Source organism: Marmota monax, unplaced genomic scaffold (genome assembly GCF_021218885.2).
Source record: "Marmota monax isolate L192 unplaced genomic scaffold, Marmota_monax_Labrador192_F-V1.1 WCK01_AAM20220418_F8-fsc00136, whole genome shotgun sequence".
Taxonomy (NCBI): domain Eukaryota; kingdom Metazoa; phylum Chordata; class Mammalia; order Rodentia; family Sciuridae; genus Marmota; species Marmota monax.
Window position 1 is genome coordinate 93670 of NW_026693905.1, and position 25670 is coordinate 119339.

General features: G+C 33.1%; 1 protein-coding gene across 1 annotated transcript in view; it reads left to right on the forward strand.

The window, feature by feature from the left end:
• Bard1 (BRCA1 associated RING domain 1) overlaps positions 1-25670 on the forward strand; it is a 74397-nt gene that overhangs the window by 31922 nt on the left and 16805 nt on the right. Inside the window, exons 5-9 of the mRNA XM_046462931.2 lie at positions 3659-3739; positions 5320-5492; positions 14195-14303; positions 19374-19506; positions 20054-20146. Coding sequence (XP_046318887.1) covers positions 3659-3739; positions 5320-5492; positions 14195-14303; positions 19374-19506; positions 20054-20146 — 589 coding nt within the window. The remainder of the gene's footprint in view (positions 1-3658; positions 3740-5319; positions 5493-14194; positions 14304-19373; positions 19507-20053; positions 20147-25670) is intronic.

Sequence of the window (25670 nt, forward strand, 5' to 3'; positions counted from 1 at the left end):
TCTGTTTTAAATTTCTTATAAGCCTTTGTAAATTCTTTGCTTGGATGATTTCCCACCCACCCCCTTTTTAGCTGTGGTTTAAGGAAACCTCAATTATTCTTCTAAGTTATGAGGAATAAGAGTGAGTGCTTCTTACTCAAAATATTCTTCTAGAGAAGAAAGTAATTTAAAGAAATGTGAAGTAGAAGTTAATTTATTTCCTGGAAACTTCATATCAGTTCAAGCCTATCCAGTTACATTGGACCCTATCTAATTATCATAATTTTATTTATGTGCATGACTATACATTTACATAAAGTAGAAAGATGAAAATATGACAAACTTTTAAGTACTAGAGAGGAGAAAGCAGATTGGGTATAAGAAGTAAGGAGTTTGTTAATCAGTTGTACATTTCAAGGGGTGAAATATTAATAGAAGACACCTTTAATAATATGAAGAGGTGACATGAAAGAAAAATAGTGACTTAAAAGAGATTTCTGTATTCTCCAGAATGTCACTCTGTTTCTATTCTATTTTAATGTTCCATATTTACTTCCATTCTGCACTTGTGTTTATATTTTCTGGACTTCTTTAGGTTATACTTTTTGTTATTACCATGTAGAATTAAAGCAAGGTAACTTTTGAGGAGGGTTTGTGTGTGCATGTGTATTTTTGTGAATACTTTCATGTTGAAGGTAACGAATGTGTATGGTTCTGGCTGTTTATCTCTTCGGTGTTCAGGGGATTGCTTAAAATGATTCAAATTTATTTCTTTGTAGATATTCCTGATTTCATTTGGAACTGACTTGGGTGTAGAACAAAAGTTGCTAAATACATGTTATACTGGAAGAACAGAATTTGCAACCTAAGGGATTTGGGGAAAATGTGGGGGGGTTTTGTAACTAGGATAATCTGTTTGGAACGTATATAATGCTTATTTTTAGGTCGGTTAAACCTTTAACGTTATTTTGTTTTAATTTAAGACAATAAAAACATGATGCGTGTGAATTTATTTTAAAACCTTAAGCTACCTTCTAAAGGTTCTGTACTTGAGAAGTAGCCAAAATATGAAAATAGAAATAATTTTTTAAAAAGCAAAAAATTCTTAAAAATCAAATGTTAATTATATTTAGGGGATTAGTGACTTGTACACATCAACCCAATACAAGAAAACTTTCATTTCAAGGGTATTGGCTAAATATAGTTAGATAAGAGTAAGAAGTTCTGGTGTGTTGTTGCATAATGGGATGAGTATAGAAGATGATAATAAGTGTTATATATTTCAAAAAGGTAAGGAAAAATTTTTTTAAAATTTTCACCATAAAGAAATGATAGGGAGATAGATATGTCTATCTAAATTTAAACATTATATAATGTATACATATACCAAAGCATCATTCCCCATAAATGAGTATAATTTTTATGTTTTATGTCTCAGTTTAAAAAATATAAATTAAGCTGGGCATGGTTGTCTGTTATCCCAGCAACTCAATAGGCTAAGGCAGTTGGATAGCAGGTTCCAGGCGTTACGCAGCTTAGTGAGACCCTGTGTCAAAATAGAAAATAATGGAGGATGGGGATGTGTCTCAGTGGTTGAGCACCCCTGGGTTCAATCCCTGGTGCACAAAAGAAAAAAAAATACACACACACACACACATAAATTTAAAAAGTATTGGGGGTAGGAGATTTCATCTCCATTAAAGAAGTGTTTCACAAAATAATTCACAACATTGTATATGTTTTTTCTGTCATATGTAGCTTATTTATTTAGCCTTCTTCAAAATAAATTCAGTGATTTCTTTGTGTGTGTGTGTGTGTGTGTGTGGTGTGTGAATTTAGTTAAACTATACCTCTCCTGTTAATCCTAAACGAACAGATTTAGTTATATTTGCTGTGACCTGAAATGGTGTAATTTCAAGAGAATTTTATCTTCATCTCACTGCATAAATGCCATTCTTCTTCCTAAAGCCTGACATTGTTTTAAAAAGAGGCAATAACTTTTATTTTATAGTTAGATGTTTCTGGTAGTACTAGGGATTGAACCCAGGATCTTGTACATGCTAGCCAAGTGCTCTACACTGAGCTACATTCTCAGCCCCCAACTAGAGATTTTTTAAGAAGGCTTTAAGAATTGACCAATACTGAAAGAAAGAAAGGGAGGGAGAGGGAGGAAGAAAGAAAAGAGAGAAAGGAAGATGTCAGATATCTTTGCATATTATATTAAGGTCTTAGTTTGGGGAAAAGGAACAGTAGAAATTTGGCCTAGTTTAGCTGAGTGGTGGAATGTGTGCCCAGCATGTGTGAGGGCTTGGGTTCAATTTTCAGTCCTTCCCCTCATCACAAAATAAAGAAAGAAAGAAAGAAGAGTGAGATGAGATATTCCCTGAGATTAATTCTTTCAGTCTTAATTTATTTACCAGGGTTCACGTTCATTGGAGGCTGGCAACATAGTTTCCAAGCTATGTCATTTACTTTTTTCAAAAGACGGCTTCTTAATTCCATTCATCTATATTCGGATTTAGTTAGATCAGGATACATAAGACACAGATAGTTCAAAATTGGAAAGGGATTTAATTTTAATATCATTTAACAATGAAAAGTACCTTAATAACTTAAAGATAGAATTAGTATTGTCTGCCTTTAATTTGTTTTCCTTGTCTTGTGCCTTAATTTAATTCACCTATTCTTGATTTTATTCATCTTTTTCAAAAACAGGCTTTGATTACAAAAATGTTTTTCTTATTTATATCTTTTTTTCCTTTTCTCTCCAATATATCTGTGAGCTAATGTTATAAAATAATTGCATATACTTCCAGAGTGTTGAAATAAGGATTGAAAACCTTTTGTGTAGTACGAAAGATTTTGTAAGGAATATCATAGATTTGTCAAAATTTATTTTCTGTAATTCAGTTAATTGATAATGGGTGATGATTTTAAATCTTGAACTCTGGAATAAACATCGAATGTTTATTTCATATGTTGTTTTGAATATGTTCTTCTGATCCCTTTTCTGCCATTTTAAATAGCTACTGCTTCTGCCATGAAATATCTCTAAGCAAATAAGGTGAATATAAACTAAATTAATGTGTTAGGATAAATAAAGTAAGTGCCAATAAAGTAACAGATTTTGGCAGTTTAACATTGGCTTCACTCAGTACCTTTCTTGGCTATAAATAGTGTTTGTTTTAAATAATACTCAGATATCATTTTCATGTATGCGCAAAAAGGATTTTTGCACAAATGAAATGACAACTTTAAAAACTTCATCATGATCAGATGGTCTTTGGCCAGGATTATTTATATAGTATCTTGAGATGAATTTTGAATATGGGTTGCTAATAAAAATTTTGTACTCCATATTCAAGGATAGACAGTATAATGCAATATATTGGTACTATTCATACATGCATAGCCTAATATTTCTTAGTTCTTGAGCAATAGATAGTAGAGAAAAGATTTAAGCTTAACTTTTTCTTGAAGAAAATGGAATCTTTAAAAAAACAAAAAGCCCAAAACCCTAAATATCTTCCTTATGTTCTTGATACCTTTTTCCCCTCCCAGCAATACTGGGGAATTGAACCCAGGGTCTCCTGAATACTTGGCAGTCACTGTACCATTGAACTACACCCCCAGGTTTTGATATTTTTTAATATGTTTTTCTTTTTCATTGTTCTACTAGGGTGATGTTCCTTCTGTTGAATACCTCTTGCAAAACGGAAGTGATCCCAATGTTAAAGACCATGCTGGATGGACACCATTGGTAGTTTTCTATTTTGTTTTGTTTGTTTCTGGTGCCGGGTATCTACTTTTTTTTATTCTTCTTCTCTTTATGTTCATAGTTCTTAAAGTTTATAGTTTTATGATGTCCATATATCAGCCTCTGCCATCTCTATACTCATTTTAAACTGAAGAATTTATGTTTTCATTAAGTATAAAAAATAATTATTTTCCATCTTAACTTTTCAGTTTTGACAGACAAGAAATTGGCTGCCTTTTAACTACCTTTAAATTTAGGAATCCAGTTATACTACATTGCTGAATTTAACTAATGTATAGAGTTAATGAACATCAGGATTCGTTCTATAGCATAGCATGTCACTGGAACCTAATTAACTGTCTTAAGTCTTTACTTGTTATTACTATAAAAGCAATGTGAAGAATGCTTTGGAAAAAGAATGGTAAAAATACTTGGAAACAATTGCTATATGCATTCATTACATTAAGACAAAAGCATGATATTTGAATGAAAGCATAGAGTGTCAGCAAATGAGGGTTTTTCTTTATCCTTTAAACAAGAAGTTAAGCACAGAAATTAGTAGGCTGTCATTAGGCTAGATGCAGAAAAGGTTGAAAGGTATATATAATGACTTTTCCTTAGCAAATTCTTAAACTGGGAGGGTTTAGTCTGGATCACAGTCACTTTATTGTTTAGAATCCAAAGGCTGGCTAAACTTTTCAAAGAAAAGTTATTTATTTATTTTTAATGCCACTAAGGCAAATGGTAGTAAAGGTCAGTGGGTAATTTCAAGGATCTGATGCCTAGTTTGAGTTCCTTTCTCCTAGTTACAGACTTAGACATGTTGAATGTAGTGTTGCCTATTAATTGATACATGCTAAAAAAAGCACAATATACCAGAGATTTATGAGAATACAATCTAGTGAAATTGTTGGCAGCTCATTAGACATAAAGAAAGATTTGCATGTAATATATCTTTGAATATTCCATTGTTAGCAGTTCTGTTATTTATTTAGTAAGCTGTTTTGAAAGCCTACTGTGTTAGTTCTGTTATCACTGACACCATCCATCCAGCAACCTCTAACTTTAGCAGAGAACTTGTCTTTTAAATAACTCTTAGGCCATTCACTCTGCTGTGTGCACATGTCTGTGTGCTGGTCTGCCATTTAGTATTGACCTGATACAGTGCATTTTCTTCAGCCTTAGAGAATTTCAGATTTTATACATGCTCTGGTTGTTAAATACCAGGTCTTTTTTCCTTAGTGCTCTAAAAGTATTGTGGAACAATTGAGGAGCTATAGTTGGTTTAAAGCTGCATTATCTTTAAAACAACAACAACAACAAAGAAGAGTGCTTTACCCATGGCTCTTCTTTTCCGTGATTTTTGATTACCACGTATCTCACCACAAAGATGATTTATTCACAGTGACTTTTACTCTTCCATCAACCCTATAGTCTGTATGAGTATTTAGGTAAGGATAAGTTTACTGACTGAGGTTTCCATTTATTTCTCTAAGTATGGTGGTATTATATTATCCTTTACTTTTCCTCATCCTTCCCCCTGCCCCCACTTTTGTTGTTGTTGTTGTTTTTAACTAAATTAGCACGAAGCCTGCAACCATGGGCACCTGAAGGTAGTGGAATTGCTGCTCCAGCATAAGGCATTGGTGAACACCACTGGCTACCAGAATGACTCGCCACTTCATGATGCAGCCAGGAATGGGCACGTGGATATAGTCAGGTTGTTATTGTCCTGTGGAGCCTCCCGGAATGTGGTGTAAGTAGTCCTCTTAAAAATTGTTTTTAAATTGACTTGTATTCCCAAATCAAGGTACATGATGAAGCAAAGACTGTTCTACCCAAGTTGATGTTTTCCTCTTTTTTCTAAAAGTAGAGTTAGATGTGACCATTAGGTTCCATATTTCAAATCAGCATGTGTGCTCTTTTTCTTGATGAGACTTTACATACTGGAGATTTGCTATATTTTTTCAGAAACAGTTGCCAATAGTTTCCATTTTGGAAACTTTATTTTATGAGCAAATTCTCTTAGTGTTTATATTCTGTAGATTGATTCATGCTTATTTATAAAAATTTATAGACTTAATTATTTTTTTGTGCTCTCAGATTCATTAGAATTAGTTTAAATATTTCATTTCTTCATGCCTTTTTCTGTATATTTAGTATAACAACAGTTAAAATATATAAGATTTCAGATATTAGGCAAGTGCAGTAGAATTATTTCCTAGATTTTTCACATTATTCAAATGAGGCTCTGAGTAAATTGTTTTGCAGTGTCAGGGCACAGAGGCACATTAGTGAATGCTGGCGGCTGCATTTTAAAATTGCTATTGTCAAGAGTATCACAAGCAAATGCCGTATGTAGATTTTATATCTTTAATCTGTAACTTGGCTCATGTCTCCCTATATATTATTTTACTCTTTTCAGTTAATTAGGTAGTTGAAATGAAAATGTCAGAATTGCCTCTCTGTGCCCCAGTTGCTTCTATAGGTTTTGAAAGAGCACACAAAAGTCAGGTTTACCCAGTTTACAGAGGAAAATAAGAATTGGAAAATATAAAGCTTCTAAGTTGTAATATTTTATAGGTAACAATTTAACATAATTGAAAAACAAAATAATAATGCAAGAATGTACCGTACCTTAGTGCTGTTAATTTCAGTAAGTGTGTCTAATCTCCTTTATTTCTTTTCACAAGTCATAAGATAGTTGGGGGTTGGGGCATACTCAAGGGATATATATATATATATTTTTTTTTTTTTACTTTATATTAGATTATATAAATATATATATATATTACATATATATATATATATATATATATATATATATATATTTACTTTTTCTCTGTGTGTGTGTGTGTGTGTGTGTGTACACATGAATCTAATAGAGATATCTGTGTCTATATAAGGACCTAACAGATTTGACCCCCCTGAGGGTGTAGCAAGCCATTTGATAAAGCAAATGGTTTCTTGAGTCAGGTGAAACTGAATAGTTTCCATCCTGGGGTTCTTAAATCAGCCGTGACTACTATAATGAATGGAGCACTGGTCAGGGTGTTAGGGAATCTAGCTTTTATTTGTGACTCCATTATTGACTTTATAGCCTCAGGCAGGTTAATTTCTATGCCTTGGTGTCCTCACCTATAAAACATGGATGATGCCTGCTGCTTTTCTATTTCTTCAAAGCATAGTGAGGATTAATGAGCCAAAACACAGTGCCTGTCTTTGTGGTTTGTACACCATGATTCTTCATTGTAGTGTGAGGACTTATTAATATACAAGGAGTGGGTATGAGACAGTGAATGAGCCTGCCTTCACAGGTGTCTTCTCAGAGAGGACAGGCACTTGTTTTAAATATGCTTACCTAAAGAAGTGACAGACTTAGGTTTATGTATAGCCCAGCACTGTCCAGTAGTCCTTTCTTTGGTGATGGAAATGTTTATATCAATGCTGGGCATTCAGTAGCCAGTAGCCATCTGTAGATATAGAACACTTGAAAATTAGCTATCGCTACTGAGAAACTGTACTTTAAAATGTATTTAATTTTTAATTAAATACTTACATGTGATACAGTTGGGAAGAGGGGTTTATTTAACAAAAGAGGATAGGATTGATACTGGATAAAAAGGTCTCAGTCAAAAGTCAGATGCAGTTGTTAATGTAGTTCTTAGGCATAATAGTATGGTCTCTGTTTCTGAACATTGTTATATATTTTGTAGACTATTGATTATCATTCTGAAATACTGTCCCTGTGGTTTTTTGCTTTTTGTTTGATAGTTCTTGTTCACCTAATTGGTCTTACCAGTGTCCTGCTGGCCTCCTCCTTTTCAGATTGTTTTTCTTTAATTTATTACCCATTCTGCTGCCTGAGTATTTTCAAAAAATACAAGTTCTGTCAGATTAAGTATTTGCTTAAAACTCTTCACTTCCTCCCTCATAATGTTTTTAAAATAAACTTTAAACTCCAAAGTATGATTTTTAAGACCCTGTGTGGTCTGGCACTACTTACCTCTTCAACCTTGTCTGTCTTACCACTGAACCTCTTGTCCCCCTTTCCTATAAGAATTTTTTTTCACTAGCCTTTCTGAATTTTTATTTCCTTAAAATGTGCCAGGCTATTGTGGAAAAACGAACAAACAAAAAAAGCCTTTACATACGCTTTTAGTTTTTCCTCTGGAGTATTCATTTTGGTAATCAATTTCTCATTCTTTTGAGTTTCATCTCAGCACTTCCTTTTGGTTGCTTTTCCTGATTCCTCATGTTTGTCTATAGTGGTTCTCCCTGGTCACACAGTTTAAGTGCTGGTGTGTTTACTTTATATTATCTTCTTTTTAGATTGCATGTTTTATGGATCAGGGATCATGTTTGCCCTTCCAGGCTCAGCCAAATGCCTAATATAGTCTATACATACAATTATATGTGGAGAGAATCATTAAGTGTTTGAACAAATGGAAATGTGGTATACTTTTTCCTCTTTTGATAAAAAGTCAGATAAGAGAGAAATTGCCTCCTTTTGCTACCAGCTTTACTGTAAGTGTGACAAGTATGTTGAAAACCAAGTTTCTATAAGTAATACTCTTTTTTTTATAGTAAAGGATATGGTTCCTGGTGCTTGTTTGAATAAATATCATGTGTTCCCAGGGAGAATTCTTCCTCTCTTGCCCTTCTGGCATTATGGTATGTTATCTTTTGGGGATTGTGACTGCCCAAGGCAATTCTTGTAGTATTACAACTTTTAAGGCCATTTTATCCCCCTCTCCAATTTGCCAGTGCTCTCAAGTTTAAAAAATATTTTTCTAGGATTTTGGTTGAAATTGAGTAGGAATATAGATTGCAGTGGATTATTAAGGTTACTTTTTCATTCAAGACCCTGGTATGTTTTAAGTCTTCTGTTTCATATATCTTACAAAGTTTTTAATCTTTTGTGTATGTGTGTGTGTGTGTGTGTATACAGATACACATAACTATTTTTTGAGGTTATTTTAGGTATTTGGTTCTTTTGATGACCTAGTTAATTTAATGCTTTATTAATAAATATAACTTACTCCTGATATATAGGAAAACTATTGATTTTAGTCCCCTTCTTTACTATCCAGCCAATACCTTATATTAAGAATATCATTATGATTTATTAATTTTCATTTCTTACTACAATTGTCCAAGCATATAGAAGAATTATTGTAAAATAATGGCGATAGCTTGTTTGCTTTGTCCTTTATAAATTCTGACTGTAGGTTTACAATCAATTTGACATTGATATTATAAATATTGATGTTTTTTATTGTCCTGTGGAAGCTTCCTTCTAGTTGTTTACCATTATTTTAATAAGTCTGTATTTTATTAAATGACTTTCATATTACATGAAATGATCCTGTACTTTTTGTGTAGTGATGTCACAAATACATGATACCCCATCTCATATATTTAATGTTGAACCATTCTTGAATTCTTAAGATAAACTTGGTGTGGTATATTGTTGTTATTCTTATTCTTATCATCATAACTATTCTTTTTTTTTTTTTTTTTTTTTTCTCTTTTCCCTTTTTTGAGACCTGTCCTCATTATGTTGCTGAGACTAGCTTCAGATTCCTAGTTGCCGAGCCTGGCTTCAAACTCTTAGGCTCAACTCTTCTCCTGCCTCAGCCTTCTCAGTAGCTGGGACTGTATGCATGTACCATGGCACACAGCTTCTTCAAACAAATATTTATGTCAGTTCACTAGGAGTTTCGCATAATTATAAGTTAGAATAGTTTGAGATTTTTCATGTTTTGCATTTAGATTTTGATATCAAAATTATACTCTTAGTTTTTTAAAAGTAATCAGAATGCTTCCAGTCTTTTTTCTTCCAGATCATGAATAGAGTATCTTGCAGAAATAAGCTTGTACCCTGAGGTGGTACAACATTATCTATTTTGATAACTTACATATTATATGATTTTTAGAGATCTCTCCAATTTTGTTATTAGTGGTATTACTCTGAAATACCAATTAACTAATAGAGGAATCAGGCATTAAAGAGAAGATGGACTTTTATTTATCCCACTAAGTTTATGCTTACATAATTCCTGTGGGACTATAAAAACAAACTGCCTGTTTTGCAGTTTTATCTGAGGCTATGATTTTTCAGGAGGATGCCCAAGAAGATTATTGTACTGGTGGTTAGCACTGAACACGGCAATGAGACAGGGTCTGTAAGGAAATACCATCCCTGTTTTATTTCCCACATGTATAATGTTGACATCACAAACCCTTAAAACTTGAAATCTTTCTTTATGTATTTTTTTTTTTTTTTTTTTTTTTTTAAATGTTTATTTTTTAGTTCTCGGCAGACACAACATCTTTGTTTGTATGTGGTGCTGAGGATCGAACCCGGGCCGCACGCATGCCAGGCGAGCGCGCTACCGCTTGAGCCACATCCCCAGCCCCTCTTTATGTATTTTTTAATCAGATGCTGTGGTAGTCTTTTTGTATACTGAATGCTAAAACAATATTGTTTCTGTTTTCACATATTTCAGGGCTCTGTAGCTAAAATATTTTTTGATTTTTGTTACACCAAATATATAAGGAAGCAGTAGTTCTGCTGAAAGCATGTTTGATAAAAGGACCATATCCTCACACATATGCAGATTTTACTCAGTATTTGGTACATGGTCTTCTTTTACCTAACAATGGGGATACATTCTGAGAAATGGCCTTGTTAAGTGATTTCATTGTTGTGTGAGCATCCTGTCCTACATAAACTAAGATGGCTGTGACATCATTAGGCAGTATAGTCTCACAGGACCAGTGTTATATATGTGGTCATTTGTTGACCAAAATGGCATTATGTAGTGCATTTCTGTATTTTCGTTGAACTTTACAACTTTTCTGCTGCTATATGAATTTTAGTATGAATTATTTCAGTTAGAGGTAAACCAAACTATAGGAGTAAAATTTTTGTAATATAGTTCTGGGGGAGAGAGAGGGAAAAAAAAAAAAAAATAAAGACAAAATCCAACCTTGAGTTATTTTAGATGTCTTTAGGAGAGAGAAAAACTTGTTAGAAGAGGACTGGGGGAGCCAGATTAGAAAATTTTAAGGTTCTGGAATTAGATTGTAATGAGTGATGCCCAGACCACATGACCCTAATAGTGGAGGCAGTGCTTAAGAACTGTCTTTTCAGTAGTGTTTTATAAAATGTAAATATAGCTGAGAACCTTTTTGTAGCCCAGAAAGTGGGGAGAGTCAACAGCTCAGTAATATATTTAGGTAACTGTTAACGGAAGACCAGATATTAAATAAAAAAAAAAGAAAGAATGGAATATTATCACTGCAAAGCCAATTGAATTAAAAAACTTCTTGAATATAGGGAGGAAATTTTGAATCTTATAAGGCATGATATCCAAGAATTAACCATATATAGCACAAATTAAAAATATAGTCGACACTCTTTATTTGCCATCTTCATTATGTAATTTATAGGTTCTCAGTGATGTCTTCCCAGCCCAGTTTTTTCCCTTAGAGGCTATGCTCGGATGATGAATATTTTTATTGCAAGGTTTTGGGGCCCTGAGTCGTTATGGACGGAATGACCATGCAATAGAAAGTCATGTCTTTATTTCAGATTTTATCTTTTTTTAAAAATTAATTTGAACATTTTTCCATCTTACTGTGAAGTCACATTTTAATAGCTTTTAATGTATTTTCAGCTTTTGTTATGTAAACTTTTTAAATAATGCTAATTCATTTAACTCTGAATTTACTTGTTTGTTGCTCAAGTAATTTACCTTTCTGAGCTAAGAATTCATTGTCCAAGAGGAAAGATTAGTTCTATTTTAATCTCAGATATTGAGAAAAATTTTTATATCTTTTATAATATTTATTAACTGGGAATTTTTGTATTGTTAACTGTTCAAAATCTTGTTGGCCATCCGTCTGCCCCACTTCTTTATGTATATCCCAGTGCAAACCCAGGACTAAAGTTCTCACCTTGTGGAAAATATCAAATGCTTTTTTTTTATTATTTATTTAAATAATAGCTATGTAGGATTTAGAATTTGGTATTTGGTCTGCTATTAACAGACTTTTCCTTGGCAGAACATTGAATTCTTAGCTAGAAAATATTATATGGATCATTGGACCTATTAATTGTCTTCCTGTGCTAGTTAATTCTCTAAAAGTGAAATCACCTACAACAAGGATAATTTATGTTTTACAGCTTTAAGAAAACATGTTAACTTTTTTCAATGATTGTACTTTTTTCTGTTCACAATAGGCAAAATGACTTGAAAAATTAAATCTTTATATTTGCAATTTTGTACTTGTTAATAAAGGATTTCATTTATGGACCATGTTGGCTTTCTGTCATGGGTGACGGGTTTAGCATTAGTAAAAATGCCTTTTTTGTATTTGCTTTTGCAGATTGGATGATCTGTGTGTTTGAGTACAAGTTTAAATTTGTACTTCTCCCTTTTTACTTGTGGTGTTTTTCACTCAGTGCACAGTTGCAAGCAGTTTCTACTGTGTCATTCCTGTAGGGAAAAGGACATTGAAGGGTTTTACCTGCATTGTGAACTTTGCCCTTGGGGTGAAATTGAAACATTAAACAATTCAGCTTAACCCTTCCTTTCCATCAGTCTTGGTGATCAGAAAGAATCCTGTTAGGAAAAGGATTTTCATTTACCTCCTTACACTCTTTAGATTGTACCAAACAGAAAATGAAAATCTATTCTCATTGTAATATTCAGAACACATGCTTCTGTACTTTTCCCTTACTAAACTTGCAAATTATCATTATAAATCCTACATGAAGTATATCGTAAAATCGAGGGAAATGATATACTTCAGATATAACTTACTATGTTCTCTTACTTTCCTTTTTAATCTGTCTTCTAAAAATGCACTTTGACAATGTTAAGGCAGTTACTCAGACAATATGTCTGGCAAGCACTGTTTTAAGTGGTTTTGATGTATTAATTCATTTCATCCTTGTAATTTTAGAAAATAGGCTATATTATTATTTCCATTTTACAGATGAAGAAACAGAGGCACAAGAGGCTTAAATAATTTGTCTTAAGGTCACATAGCTTTTGATTGGCAGAGCTGGAATTTAAGTTTAGGCAGTCGGGTTCTACAACCCCTGCACTTAACCAGCGTACTCTGTTAGTGCCATCTCTCCTGCTTATGGCTGCTTAGGAAACTGTTCTGAGGTGGAAGTTCAGTTCTTGAACACCACCCCTTTGTTTTTACATAATGTGGCTGCAGCTTACACTCCAGAACGCCTCTTTACCCATCACCCCATTCATTCCCTGTGGTGCTTGTCTTACTCTCTTTCTTCACTTTCTCTTTTCTTATCTTCTGTTTCTGATTTACTGTGCTACCTTGCTTAAAGGCCTTCACATACACTTTTCTATTCTTATTCTACCTTCTCTTCATTCCCTTTTCAGGCCTTGGAACCTTTACCAGATTGCAAAGTCCCTTCTGTTTGCTTTTCTCTATTTTGCCCATTGAGCTTTGTGAAGGTAGAATAACCTTTTATCTCATTGGTTCTTTAGAGCCTAGAAGAGTTCTTGGTACATTTAAAAAAAAAAAAAAAAAGCTATTGAAATCGAATGCATGAATATTTTCCAAGCTGATTACAGACCATATGTAAAGAAGTGGAATAGATAAGAGGTTGTAAAAATTACTTACAATTGAAAGACAGTGGATGGACAGCATTGAATCTTACTGGAAAGAACAAGAGCATGTTATCTTAGTCTAGTCATTGGAAACTGTTCTTCTTTATTTTCCTGTCTATAAAATAAGGGGCTCCTACTGTGATGTAAAGTCTCTTCAGTGTAACACTGTATCTTGTGAATCAGTGCATGCTGAGAAGTTTACATCAAATTGCTCTCTGGACAACAATGGTTTGTTCTGTGATGGCTGTGATTATTATAGATTAGAGTATATATATGTATTAAAATTAATTTTTAAAGTGTCATGTTTTCTGCTTTATTAAATTATTTGTCATGCAGCATAGTTTTCCTTCTAATGGATCTAAATGCCTATGCTGTGTTATCTAATTTTGTATTTGTTTATACAGACTATAGAGCCTATAATAGCTATAGTAAATGATTTATATTTGCATGTGAAAGCATCTCACCCATAGTGATTAATGATTAGGAAACCATGTTTTAAAATGTGAATATGAATACAGAAAACGAGAGTTGTGGAAAAATTCAAATATGAGTTAAAACATATTCAATTAAAAATACTCTGTGTAATGATTTGGTGTCATATTGAAATTTCACATCTTTCTTCATTGAATTCAGTAGCTTTTGATACTGGATCCATGTGCCTAATGTGAGTTCTGAGTCATTTATTTTCATTAACATTGTGTATCATTAAGGATGTTAAAACAATTATTCCACCAGTACATCCATTTTGTTAAGAATCAAGTCACACATTTTATTTACTTAGACCCATCTGCATTTATTTTACCAGTAATATATTTGGTCTTCGGCCTGTGGATTATACAGACAATGAAAATATGAAATCATTATTGCTGCTACCAGAGAAGAATGAATCATCCTCAACTAGCCATTGCTCAGTTGTAAGTATAGATTTAGCTTTGGGACATTTATATCTTTTATTGAAATTGGTTATGAAAGGAACATAATGGAAAAATTTCCAGTTAGCAAATGGCTTTCATTCACCAAACAATTATTGAGCACTTCCTTAGTATTAGCTACGGTGGATTCAGAGACAATCAGAGTAAGACTATCAAGAAATATTTATTGAACATTCTCTGTACTTAAGGCAGCGTTCATACAACAATGACTATGACTGATACAACCCTTACTTCAAAGAACTTGCCTGCTAGTGAGAAGCAGAAAAGAGACAGATTGAATAGATAAGTTCAGGGGACTTACTTGCTAGTGTGAGATAGAGAAGAAAGATAGACTGTGAATGTGTAAATATTGTAAGTATTATGGGGAAGGGAATCTGTAGTAATGTACACCAATTTTATATCAAACAGTAGGTTGTAGGATATGTGATTTTGGAGCTAAGGAGAGAGGTACAAGTGACAAAGATACAAGAGATAAAGTAGAAAGAACGCCTTTTCCTTAGGAACCCACAACTAAGTAGGGAATACAGATATAAAAATTTTACTACACATTGTAATAAATTTATAATAGAAGCACTAAAAATGTACAATAGAATCAGAGAACGTAAATGAAAACTTCAGAAGGGTTCAGGAAGAACTTCACAGAGAAGATGACAGAAGTTGTCTCAGTCTTCAAGGTAAGAGTTTTAGCAGGCTATCTGTTAGAATGCTGTTAGATACAAATATTAGAAAAACTTTACACAAATGATTAAAGTTTTTAGTTTATTATCTTAAAGGTGATCCCACCATAGGCTAGCTCTGCATTGTTTTACACAGCAGTTAAGGACTGTACCAAGGACCCAAATTCTTTCTATTTGCTTTGCCATCCTGTATTTGTAAGCTGTGTCCCTTTAGTGGTCATAGGATCATCGCCACAATTTCAGATGTGACAGTGGCCACCTGTAAAAGAGTCACTAAAACTTTTCCCAGGGATCTTGTTGTTAATTTCCCCAGTGTCTGATTTGTCAGAACCAGTACTAAATTTGTTTTGACATACCTTGGGCTTGGAAATAGGGTCAGATCTTAAAAGGTCCATACCTGGACTTTTGGTAGTATGGAAGCAGTGAGGAATGGGTTTTGTCTGGACAACAACGTTGTTCACTTTTATTAGTCTTAACATCGTGAAGAAAGCAGTTCAATTTTAAAGAGCAACTGCTAGGAGGAAAGGAGACATAAAGAACCTTAGAAATTCAAGGCACTGTACAGTGTAGGGTGAGAGGAACTGAGGTTTGTTAAAGTGGAATTTGGGCTAAAGAACTGGGTTGGGATCAGCCTGTGAAAGGCCTTGAATTTCTTGATAGGGACTTTAGACTTACTGGGGACCTTTAGTGTGTTTAACTGGAATGTGGTGGTCTGGAGGACCCAGTTTTGAGAAGGAAGAGGTTGAGGCTGACAGAGAGACTATTGTGGTAGAGTTCAGGTGTGAAATGGTGAAGCCTGGAATTGAGGGTGGTGGTAATGATGTGGAGATGGAGAAAAGAAGGAGTTTGAGAGAGAAAGAAAGAGTTGGTGGACTTGCTGTATCTTGGTAACTGCTCAGATGAGGGAAGGGGATAAACTGAAGGAAACACCATTCCCAGGAGATTTCCTGTCTAGGAAGGGCAATGGATTAGTGATTGATGCCTTGTTGAAGTTACAGAGATGGCCGAGGTAGTTACAATTTGATGTGGTCATAGGTTCCATCACAGGCTAGTTTCTTTTATAGTTGCAAGCTCTTTATCTTCTGCTTTAGACTGCAACCTTATAAATGTGCTCCAAATTATAGTTTTGGAAATGAGCTAGAAGAGAACCTAGAAGTCAGCAGTTTAATTTATTCCTTTTACAAATGAGAAAACTGAGACCTAGAGAGGTGTTGCTTTGCCCGGGGTTATTAACCAGACATTAAAAAAAAATATTTCTTAATGGACCAGTTAGAACTCAAATTTCTTAAGTCTTAGGTCAGTTCTCATTCAGTTCCACCATACTTAATAACTACTTAATGCTACTTATTTTATTCATTTATACTTGAACTCTCCTGGCAGAACACAGCATATCAAAGTTGTCATTTGTCAGTGTTCCTTTTATGTAAAAGCTGAAGAAGGATCATATTAAATGTGTCAGAAATAAAGATATCTTTATGGTATTCTTGGAGTCTGAGGATGGCAATGCCTTCAGAAAATAAGGATTTTTATTATTGAATATGAGAAATCTGTACTGTCATGTGGATATGGCCTGTGAGTATCATTTACTGTCTTAGTGGTTGATAACGAGGCTGAAGAAAAACCATTACCTGACCACGAGTGTCAGTTGAAAGCATAGCTTCTTTATGTAGAACCCTTAAGATGTGAACTCTGGGATCTGCTGCCCCCAGGCATTTTCTGCTCACCTTTTTAAGCCATATGGGCTGCCTTTGAGTCCACCAACTATGTTCTCTGTCAGGTCTTTAGCACTAGTTGTTTTCTTTGCCAGGAACGGATGTGGGGAGCCAGATGTTCATGTGACCTATTTCCTCATTTCCTTCCAGTCTGACTGTGCCACTCCCTGTGAAAGAGCACCTCCCAAGGTTGCTCACCCGCTCCCTCTGTATTGTCATACCACAGATTATCTGGTATCAGATGTTTTTACTGAATTGTTTTTTTCCCTCTGCTCCAACTAGAATATAAACTCTGTGAGGACAGGGACTGACTATCTTATTTACTATATTAACTCTGGCATTGAAAACAGTTTCTGGCATATATTAAGGGCTTAATAAGTATTTATTGACTGTGTGCAGGAGCACTGTAGTGCCCTGTTAGAGGCATGCTTGTCCCTAAAATGAGCACAAGTGCTTGGTGGCTGGGTCTGGAATCCTTTCCAAGAAGCTGCTTCAGGGAATATCAGGTGAAGGGAAGGGTTGATAAGTATTAGTTAATGACTATTTGAAGGCATTGCTTTGAATCTGAGACATATTCTCTGATCTTAAAGACCAACAAAACTGCAGGCCATGTTCATTTGGGGATTTCTCTGCCCATGATCCCTTTTGAGCATCACATTTATTTTTTTATTCTTTCCAGATTTTTAACTCCATTTTTATAAACTCATCACTAATAATAATTATCTGAGAAAAGTACCACATTGAATTATTATTTGAGTAAGAGTGAGTTTAATGCCGCTGAACAAAATGTCTAATTTCTATAAAATCAGGGTATTGAGCTCTTGGATTATTTCTTGAACCTCTTTGGAGCCTCGTGGTTCTGAGACCCTTTCTTATTCAAATAGAATCCCCAGCCCCCATGCTCAGTCCCTCCCTAAGTCAAACGTGTGCTTTGGCAGCTGTTTGCTTTATATTTTATTATAGCATTCCTTCACTATGAGAAATTAGTTTCAGTTTCCGTTTTTTATGGAAATTTTAAAAACTATGATGGGAAAATGCTTGACCCACTTTGGTAGTTTTCTTGGTACAGATAGTATAACATGCTATATTTAGATATGATATCTTTCCACTTTTGTGTTTTGTGCAGTGAACTAATTTAGCTGAAATAGAGTTATATAAGTTGAAGAGTAATGTATTCTATTTAGAGCTAGTTTTATGGCACTTATTTGCCTAACTCAAGATTTTTTGACATACTGTTTTTTAATATTATCATCATATAGTAATTGAACAATTATAGAGTATATTGAGTGTACTGAACATTCTCATGTTATAGAGTGTTTACAGTGTTTAGTTATGTTTACATCGTTTTATAATTTAGTGACTAGGAAAAATGCTTATAGAAATGTGATTGTAAATTGGTGTGGAATATGTACCATGCCCAGTAAAACTGTTGCTATTGGAATTTGCAATGAATAAGTAAGTATGCTAGTTGAACTTTTAAGTACTGAATACTATTATTTTTAAAACAAAATCTATGCAAATCTTTTAAAAAATGACTTATATGCTTGCTTCATACACAGTAGAATCTCATTTAATCTTTTTTGAGGGAATGAATAATGAATTATTGAAATTAGCCTATTTATAGATGTAGCCAACGACTTAAGTGTAATATGAATTATAATTGTTGTGCTGTGTGAAGTGAATACTGACTTTCTCCCAGCTCTGTGGGCTTGTGCCTTTATCATTCTTCTCATGTACTTCAGAGCTCTGGAAAGCCCAGATGCCCAGTATACATACATACACAAAGGGCCCTGTGGCTCATGTTTGAAAAGGACAGTATTGCATTTGGCATTTTATCCTTTAATACAGCAGTACTGATTTAACTTTTCTTCTTCACTGGATTATTATTTCTGTTTCATCAGGTAGCTTTTGGAAATTCATTCTAATTCTATTTATTAAATTTCTATTAGCTGTTCTTTAGCCACTTTGTCATTGTTTCTTTGCATCTTCCATTTCTAATCTTTAATGACATACATTGATGTCTTCTCTTTATTTTTGTATCTTTTTGTCTCCTAAACTCTAAATATAATTGTTAAAATAAAAGTGTAAGTCTTTGTTAGAGTACTACTTCCTCTCTCATGAGTGACATGGACTTCTCACTGTTATGGATCCAATCTCCTAACTTGAATTCTTTTTTCTATTTTCATTTTTCCTTAGCTTTAATAAACATTTGTCTTCTTTGAGGCCATAAAGCTTCAGTATTCTTTGACTTTACAGATAATCTCAATTTCAACTAAATTGAACAAGTTGAGTTTGACTCTGTTGAATAATTGGAGGAGGCAAAGAGAATTGATCATTTTAATTGATACTTTGGGTTTACCAGTGACAGACTAAAATTTTAAACCCTACAGAGATCTGGTTTGACAACAAGGAAGAACAATGTCCTGGGTAAAGAGAGCTAGCCCAATTTATGTTTTCTTGGGAGGAAAATAAAGGAACAGAGAAATAGTTACTCAAATATGTTGAGCATCAGGGACGTGAGTGTAGGTTCAGTAGACGTTATTGGGAATTATTAAATAGAGTAAGTGAAGTAATGAAATTCAGTCTTTTATCAGGTGACATCCTGTTGAATGTCTCTCTCTTTCTAAATTTTACTGCTGTGGTATTTCCTTTTTCACTAACAGGTGAATACTGGGCAGCGTAGAGATGGACCACTTGTGCTTATAGGCAGTGGACTTTCTTCAGAACAACAGAAAATGCTCAGTGAACTTGCAACAATTCTTAAGGCTAAAAAATGTGCTGAGTTTGACAGTACAGGTGAGGATTTTGATTTTATTTTTGGCAGAAAAAAATTTTAAATAGGTAATCACTTTGGAAAATTAACTTGGTTAACTTTGATATGCTTTAACCATTGAGATATATACTTTGTATCTTGTAACAACCTAAAATGTTTTTGTAGTAATAAACTACTTACAGGTTTATTGTTACTACAAAATGTGAAGTTTGAAACCTTATACATGTTTTAGGACAGTATGTCAGAAGAACAAATTTATGGGTTTGCCAGTAACATTAGAATGCTATGTAATGCAGTAATTCCTCAGTTATAATTTGAATATAACAGAAAATTTGCATTTGCTAATGTGACTTCAACTTTACTATTGGTAAATTATTGATCTAATTTTTCATGTTGATGGTCAGATTAGAGAATGATATAAAAAGTCCTTTATTTGTGTATAAAAATTGTGACCTTTGAAGAAAGTTCAGGTATAAGTTAATAAAATGTACCAACTGGTTATTTTTTTAAAGGATATTAATTACTTTGGTTTATATCTCTGTTTTTCTTACTACTATATTTATGTTTTAGTAACTCATGTCATTGTACCTGGTGATGAAGTTCAGAGTACTCTGAAGTGTATGCTTGGAATTCTTAATGGATGCTGGATTCTAAAGTTTGAATGTAAGTATTGGATTTGGGAGAATTGCAACATGCATGAACTAATGTAGTTTACTTTTCAAAGTGCATTATTAATGTGCCTAATTATTTAAGGAACATATGCTAATTTTCTTACCTCTTGTTAGTCTCTGTATTTTGAAAAAGCTTCTGATATTAATGCTATTATATATATATTTTTAATAAAATGTCCACAAATATATTCTGATTTTCAAGTCTTTTTTTCTATAATACCAACTATTTATTTTAGTAAGGAGTAATGGAGTACATTGTAGACTTTCCATATTACTGTTAAATGATGTATTTAACTTAACATACTCCTGTTTTAAATATACTGCGTAAGAGGTCTATGAAATGAAAGTAGTTTATTGCTTTCCCTTTAAGATTTCTAAAATATTACCTACCTGACTCTTTTTTGTTCTCTTAGTTTTAATTCATCATTTTTAGGTAGCTGTTGAGAAATTTAGACTGCATTGTACTACCAGGTCGGGGGTAAATACATGAGGTGTTACCTGAACCTCCACTGAAAATATGGCCCTCTTTCCTTGTTACTGTCAGTCAAACATCAGTACTTCTAAGCTGCCTTCCATCTCTCCTGCTGTCACATGTATGCTTTTTTTAATCTTGCATTCATGTAGGACTTTAAAAAAAAAATGAAACCTCATACTTGGTTATTTTCTACTCCTCAGTAGCTAAGTATCTACCTTTGATGTAATAGCTGAAGTAGGACAGTGGATTAACCTACCTTTGTTAATAAATTGTTTAGAAAAAATTAGTGGTTGCAAAAGAATACCATGGGAAGTCTTGTGATTATACAGATTAGGGTTCTGATCATAGTGATGTTTATGGTACAAGCCTGCACGTGTGATAAAGTGTCATAGTTACATGCACACACACACTAGTGCATATGTAGTTGCTGTGAATTGTGTTGATGTAGGGTTGTTGATAGCGCTAGAGTTGTTGGAGGGAAGGTAGCTTGGAACTTCTCTGTGTGCTTCTTTGTAACCTCCTTTGACTAATTATTTCAAAATAAAAAGTTAAAGAATAATGGATATAATTAGTGAAACTTTTTTTCTAAGAAGTAAATAGTGTAATAAAATTCATTTAAAAAAACATTGTTTTATGGCTTTGTTCTTTGAAGACTTCATGGTATAATGCTTAATTTATCAAGATTTTAAAAACTTTTTTAAAAAAATTATTTATTTATTTTTGGTACCCAGGATTGAACCCAGGGGCACTTTACCACAGAGCTACATTCCCAGTCCTCATTATTTTTTTTTTTATTTCAAGACAGAGTTTTGCTGAATTTCTGAGGCTGACCTTGAACTTATGATCCTAGTGCCTCTCAGACTCCTGAGTCCCTGGGATTACAGGCGTGTGCTACCAAAGATCTTAATTATATTATTTAATCTAAGTTTGAAATTTTTTGGTTTGTAAACAGTTTCCTTTGTGTTCATGTCCTTTTCAAATGAGGCTTCTACTTTCTCTTTTCTTCGTTGATGCTGTTTCCCACTGATGTGGTTGAACCCACCAAAGTGTCTTGTAACCTGCAATTCCATTCCATCTGTCCTCATTAGTCTCTGTTATTAATTCCTCCATGTTCTGACTAGTTTGAGAAATAAGTGATTGGACTAATTGATCATTTGCATAGGGGAAAAAAAGGTTTCTTATTATGTCTCTTTACATTTGAACTTTCTTTTTTCTTCCAAATCTGTGGTCTTATTGAGCCTGAATGTTTAAAAAACTCACTTAAAATGGCACCATGACTATGTATTCTTTTCTCCTGTGCCAGAAACTTTGCCAGTACTTATAAGAAGAAATAGAGTTTCATAATGATAAAGTCTCAGTAATAAAAAGGCCATGTGAAATTTTGAGTGTTAAGATGTTTTCCACTTTGAGTCTAGTTTTTGAGAATATGCTGAACGTTGGTATTTGGTTACATAAACAGGCTACACAATACATTTCTATAAAATCTACCTTCTTTTGGAGATGTGAGTTTTGTCACTTCATTGGCTTGGCCGTGTTATTTTCATAAAATTGCTAATGAACTCAAGATGACCTAATATTTTGCTGTGTAGTGATTCTCACAGTACCGATTAACATCTTCTAATATCAATGATCTTTTTAGGATAGAGGGTAGTTGGAATATCTTACTGAAGTTCATATCCTTATATTTGCTAATATAAAGTCCAAAAGTGAAGTAGGCTGAAGGTTTGAGACAATTACTTTAAATAGTCACTGGGTTTATGAAAAGAAGGCAAAAACTCTCAAGTACCTTTTTTCTTATATATATATTTCTCACAGTTTCTATATTGTTCTTAGTGTCAAGCATCTCAGTTTGGTCTGAAAAAGTGTTTCAGAGTTATTCAAACTATCTGAAAATCATTTAAATTAAAAGAAAAAGAAGTGGACCAAAACTTTCAAAATTAATTGTAAAGATGTATGACTTAATAAAAACTAGGTCTCGAGTTTGATTGTAGGCCCTAGCTTTGTTGGTAGAGAAACCTGTATTTTCCCATAAATCAAATAATTCAAGAGGAATTTTATTATCAATTTTTTTTTCTTTAGATACTTGACTAATTTTACAAATTAACAAAGAATTATTCAAAACTTTTTGATCTAGTAGTTCAGAATTTAACTATTTTCTGTTTTGCCTTATTTTGTTAATAGCTCTTATTTTCCATATGTAAATATTTTATATATTATATATTGTGTGTGTGTGTGTGTGTGTGTGTGTGTGTATCTTAGAATGGCATAGTCAATAGACTTAGCAGGAAGATTCTGAGACTAGGCCCTCATTATACTGTTGTACCAGCCATTCTGTCTCATCATATTGTTTAACAGGTCTTTTACGGGATAGTTTTTATCTTATATTTTACAGAAACTATAAATAGGGAAAGATCCTTCATTATGATCATAATTGTTGGGGGGCTGGGGATATAGCTCAGGATAAAGCACCTACTTAGCATGTACAAGGTGTGGGTTCAGTCCCTAGAACCACCAAAAGAGGGAAAAAGAATATGTCAGATCTGTGGATAAGATTCTGCCTCTGTTCTAGTATGGATGCTAATTCCTCATAAGCTTCTAATAACTACCCTTGTAGAAGGTGAATTTTGGTAATTAAACAAATGACATGACTGAAAGAATAGAAATTACATAAATAAGATATTTTATAAATCTATTATGAATAATAAGTTGAAACTGCATACCAAAAAGTGCAAGCTACACCTTCAATAAGTATTTTTTACCCACCGGTTTCTTTAGTACACTATTTTCAACATTTCTCTGGCTTAATCTCTTTTAAAAAAATTGAATTCTGCGTCTTCTTTCTCACCTCATTGTGAAAGGCAAGCAGATGGCTGTCATCTTTAATGTTCTCACTCTTCCCCTTTTCTCATCTAAGTTTAAATAAAATTGCAGCTGTGGAAGTTTTAAAAGTTTTAGCACCTAAAGGAGTTGCTAGGGGAATGTGCCAGACATTTTGCATTGGACTTGTGTCTGACCGAGGAAGGGCCGTTTTTTGTTTTTGTCTTTGTTAGCAATGGACCCTAACAGACAATCATTACATCACGGGATTATAACTAACCTCATAATCAGCTTAACAAATTCATTCTTTTCTGCTAAAGTGAGCTTCTTAAATGGATATTAAGAGTGTTTTGGAATTCTAAAGATAAATGTAATTTTTATTCAATAATGTTCGCTAATTATTAAAAAAAAAAAAGATAACAAAGTGTTCTATAAATTAAGATTGATGATGCAACTCCATGCTTCCAGAAGACCTCCACTAAAGATTCTCTAAGAATAAAAGAAAATTCTTTAACAGTCCTACTTTAAAAATTTTACCATAAACAAGTAATATAGGTAAAAGAAAAAGAAATGCTAGCATTGTTATTTCTAATAGCAAGAAGTAGGAAAATAACCTCAATATGAGAGAATTAAGATTCTGGAATGCTTAAAGGTATTCTCTGAGGGCTGGGTCTGTGGTTCAGTGGTAGAGTGCTTGCCTAGCACTGGTGAGTCACTGGTTTCGATCCTCAGCACCACATAAAAAACAAATGAATAAAAAGGTTAAATTTTTTCTTTATTTTTTTTAGTTATTCTCTGAGAAAAGTTTGTATTTTTATACAAGTAAAACAAAAGTATTTAAAAACAGGATTTTTAAAATTAAAAAACAAAACCAATTATGTCTTTCTTACAGCATAAATTATGAATGCATGTAGGCAAAAGAAGAAAAATATAGTAGGTTGGAACATTACTAAAGAGGCCCATTTGTTTTTAAGAGTTTTGAAAACAGTGTGTGCCTATTAGTTTAAATTCAAATTCTGTAAAAATAAGTTCAGAATTTCAAGTTCAAATATATTAGATAATATATTTTCTTTTTAGTCTTTCCCAGCAATTAATTGAATAGGTAAGGGCTTTGGTCTTTAAAAAGGAAAATTAGAACCTGCATCTGTGGATATCTACCACTTAATTAATATACCAGATCTTTTATACTTGTTAATGCAGGCCTAAAAATACATTTTCATACGATTTTACTAATCTAAGATTAGAAATTTATACTCAGAATTTTAATATATCACCTCCAAAGAATCATGAACATAAGTTTTCAATTGTTGGAGTTTGGGACATTAGACTGAAGAGGTTGTCATTAGATTTTAATGACATCTTTAAACAGACAATTTTGGTATTATTTATTATATAAGGTATGAGAACTGATACTCAAGTTTTGCTTAAGAAAATTTTATAATAGTAATATATTTTTAGTGATACAATTTACTTCTTAGTATGCATTAAGTAAAATAAACTTAGCATATTATCTTAAAAGAAAATGTATTTTATATACTAAATATATGTACAAGTAGAATAGTAGCTTAAGAAGTAGCCCAAAATAAATAATTGTTCAATAGAATTTATATGGAATCACAAAATCTACTGATCCATGACTGTAATTTCTGTGATATTTCAAACTAGATGTTTATGATGGAGTGAATTGAACATTTAGCTTTTATTTTACAGTTTCAGCCTTCATTTTATTGTCTTCTGACACTGTTTTTTCAGGATTTTGTATACTGTGTTTATTTCTCTACTCATTTAGTTGGTACCCAATTTGTCAGAAATTGCAGTGATGGTATAGTTGTTCTTTCCGTTTTCGTCTTTGTTGTAGGTTTCTTCTTGTGATTTTCCTTTTTTCTAAACTTTATTGGTTTCATAGTTTACTTGGCTAAAAACCTAATGTAAAAACATTTGCAAAAAAAGAAATTATTTTATTTTACAACCCAGATATTGATTATGATTAGACTCTGAAGAGAAATTCCTGTTTATTTTACTTATATACTATTATTTTGAATGACATAAGTTCCTACTTTGGATCTAATGACATGTTTTATTAGGACTTTTGGTTTTGCCATGAAGTGATGTTTGATTAATTTTTTTTAAAGGACATTTGTTGTTATCTAAGAGTGATACTTAATTCTGATTACTGATGCTATCTCAGTTACAAATAACTGGCAGCTCCAAAACAACGACAATT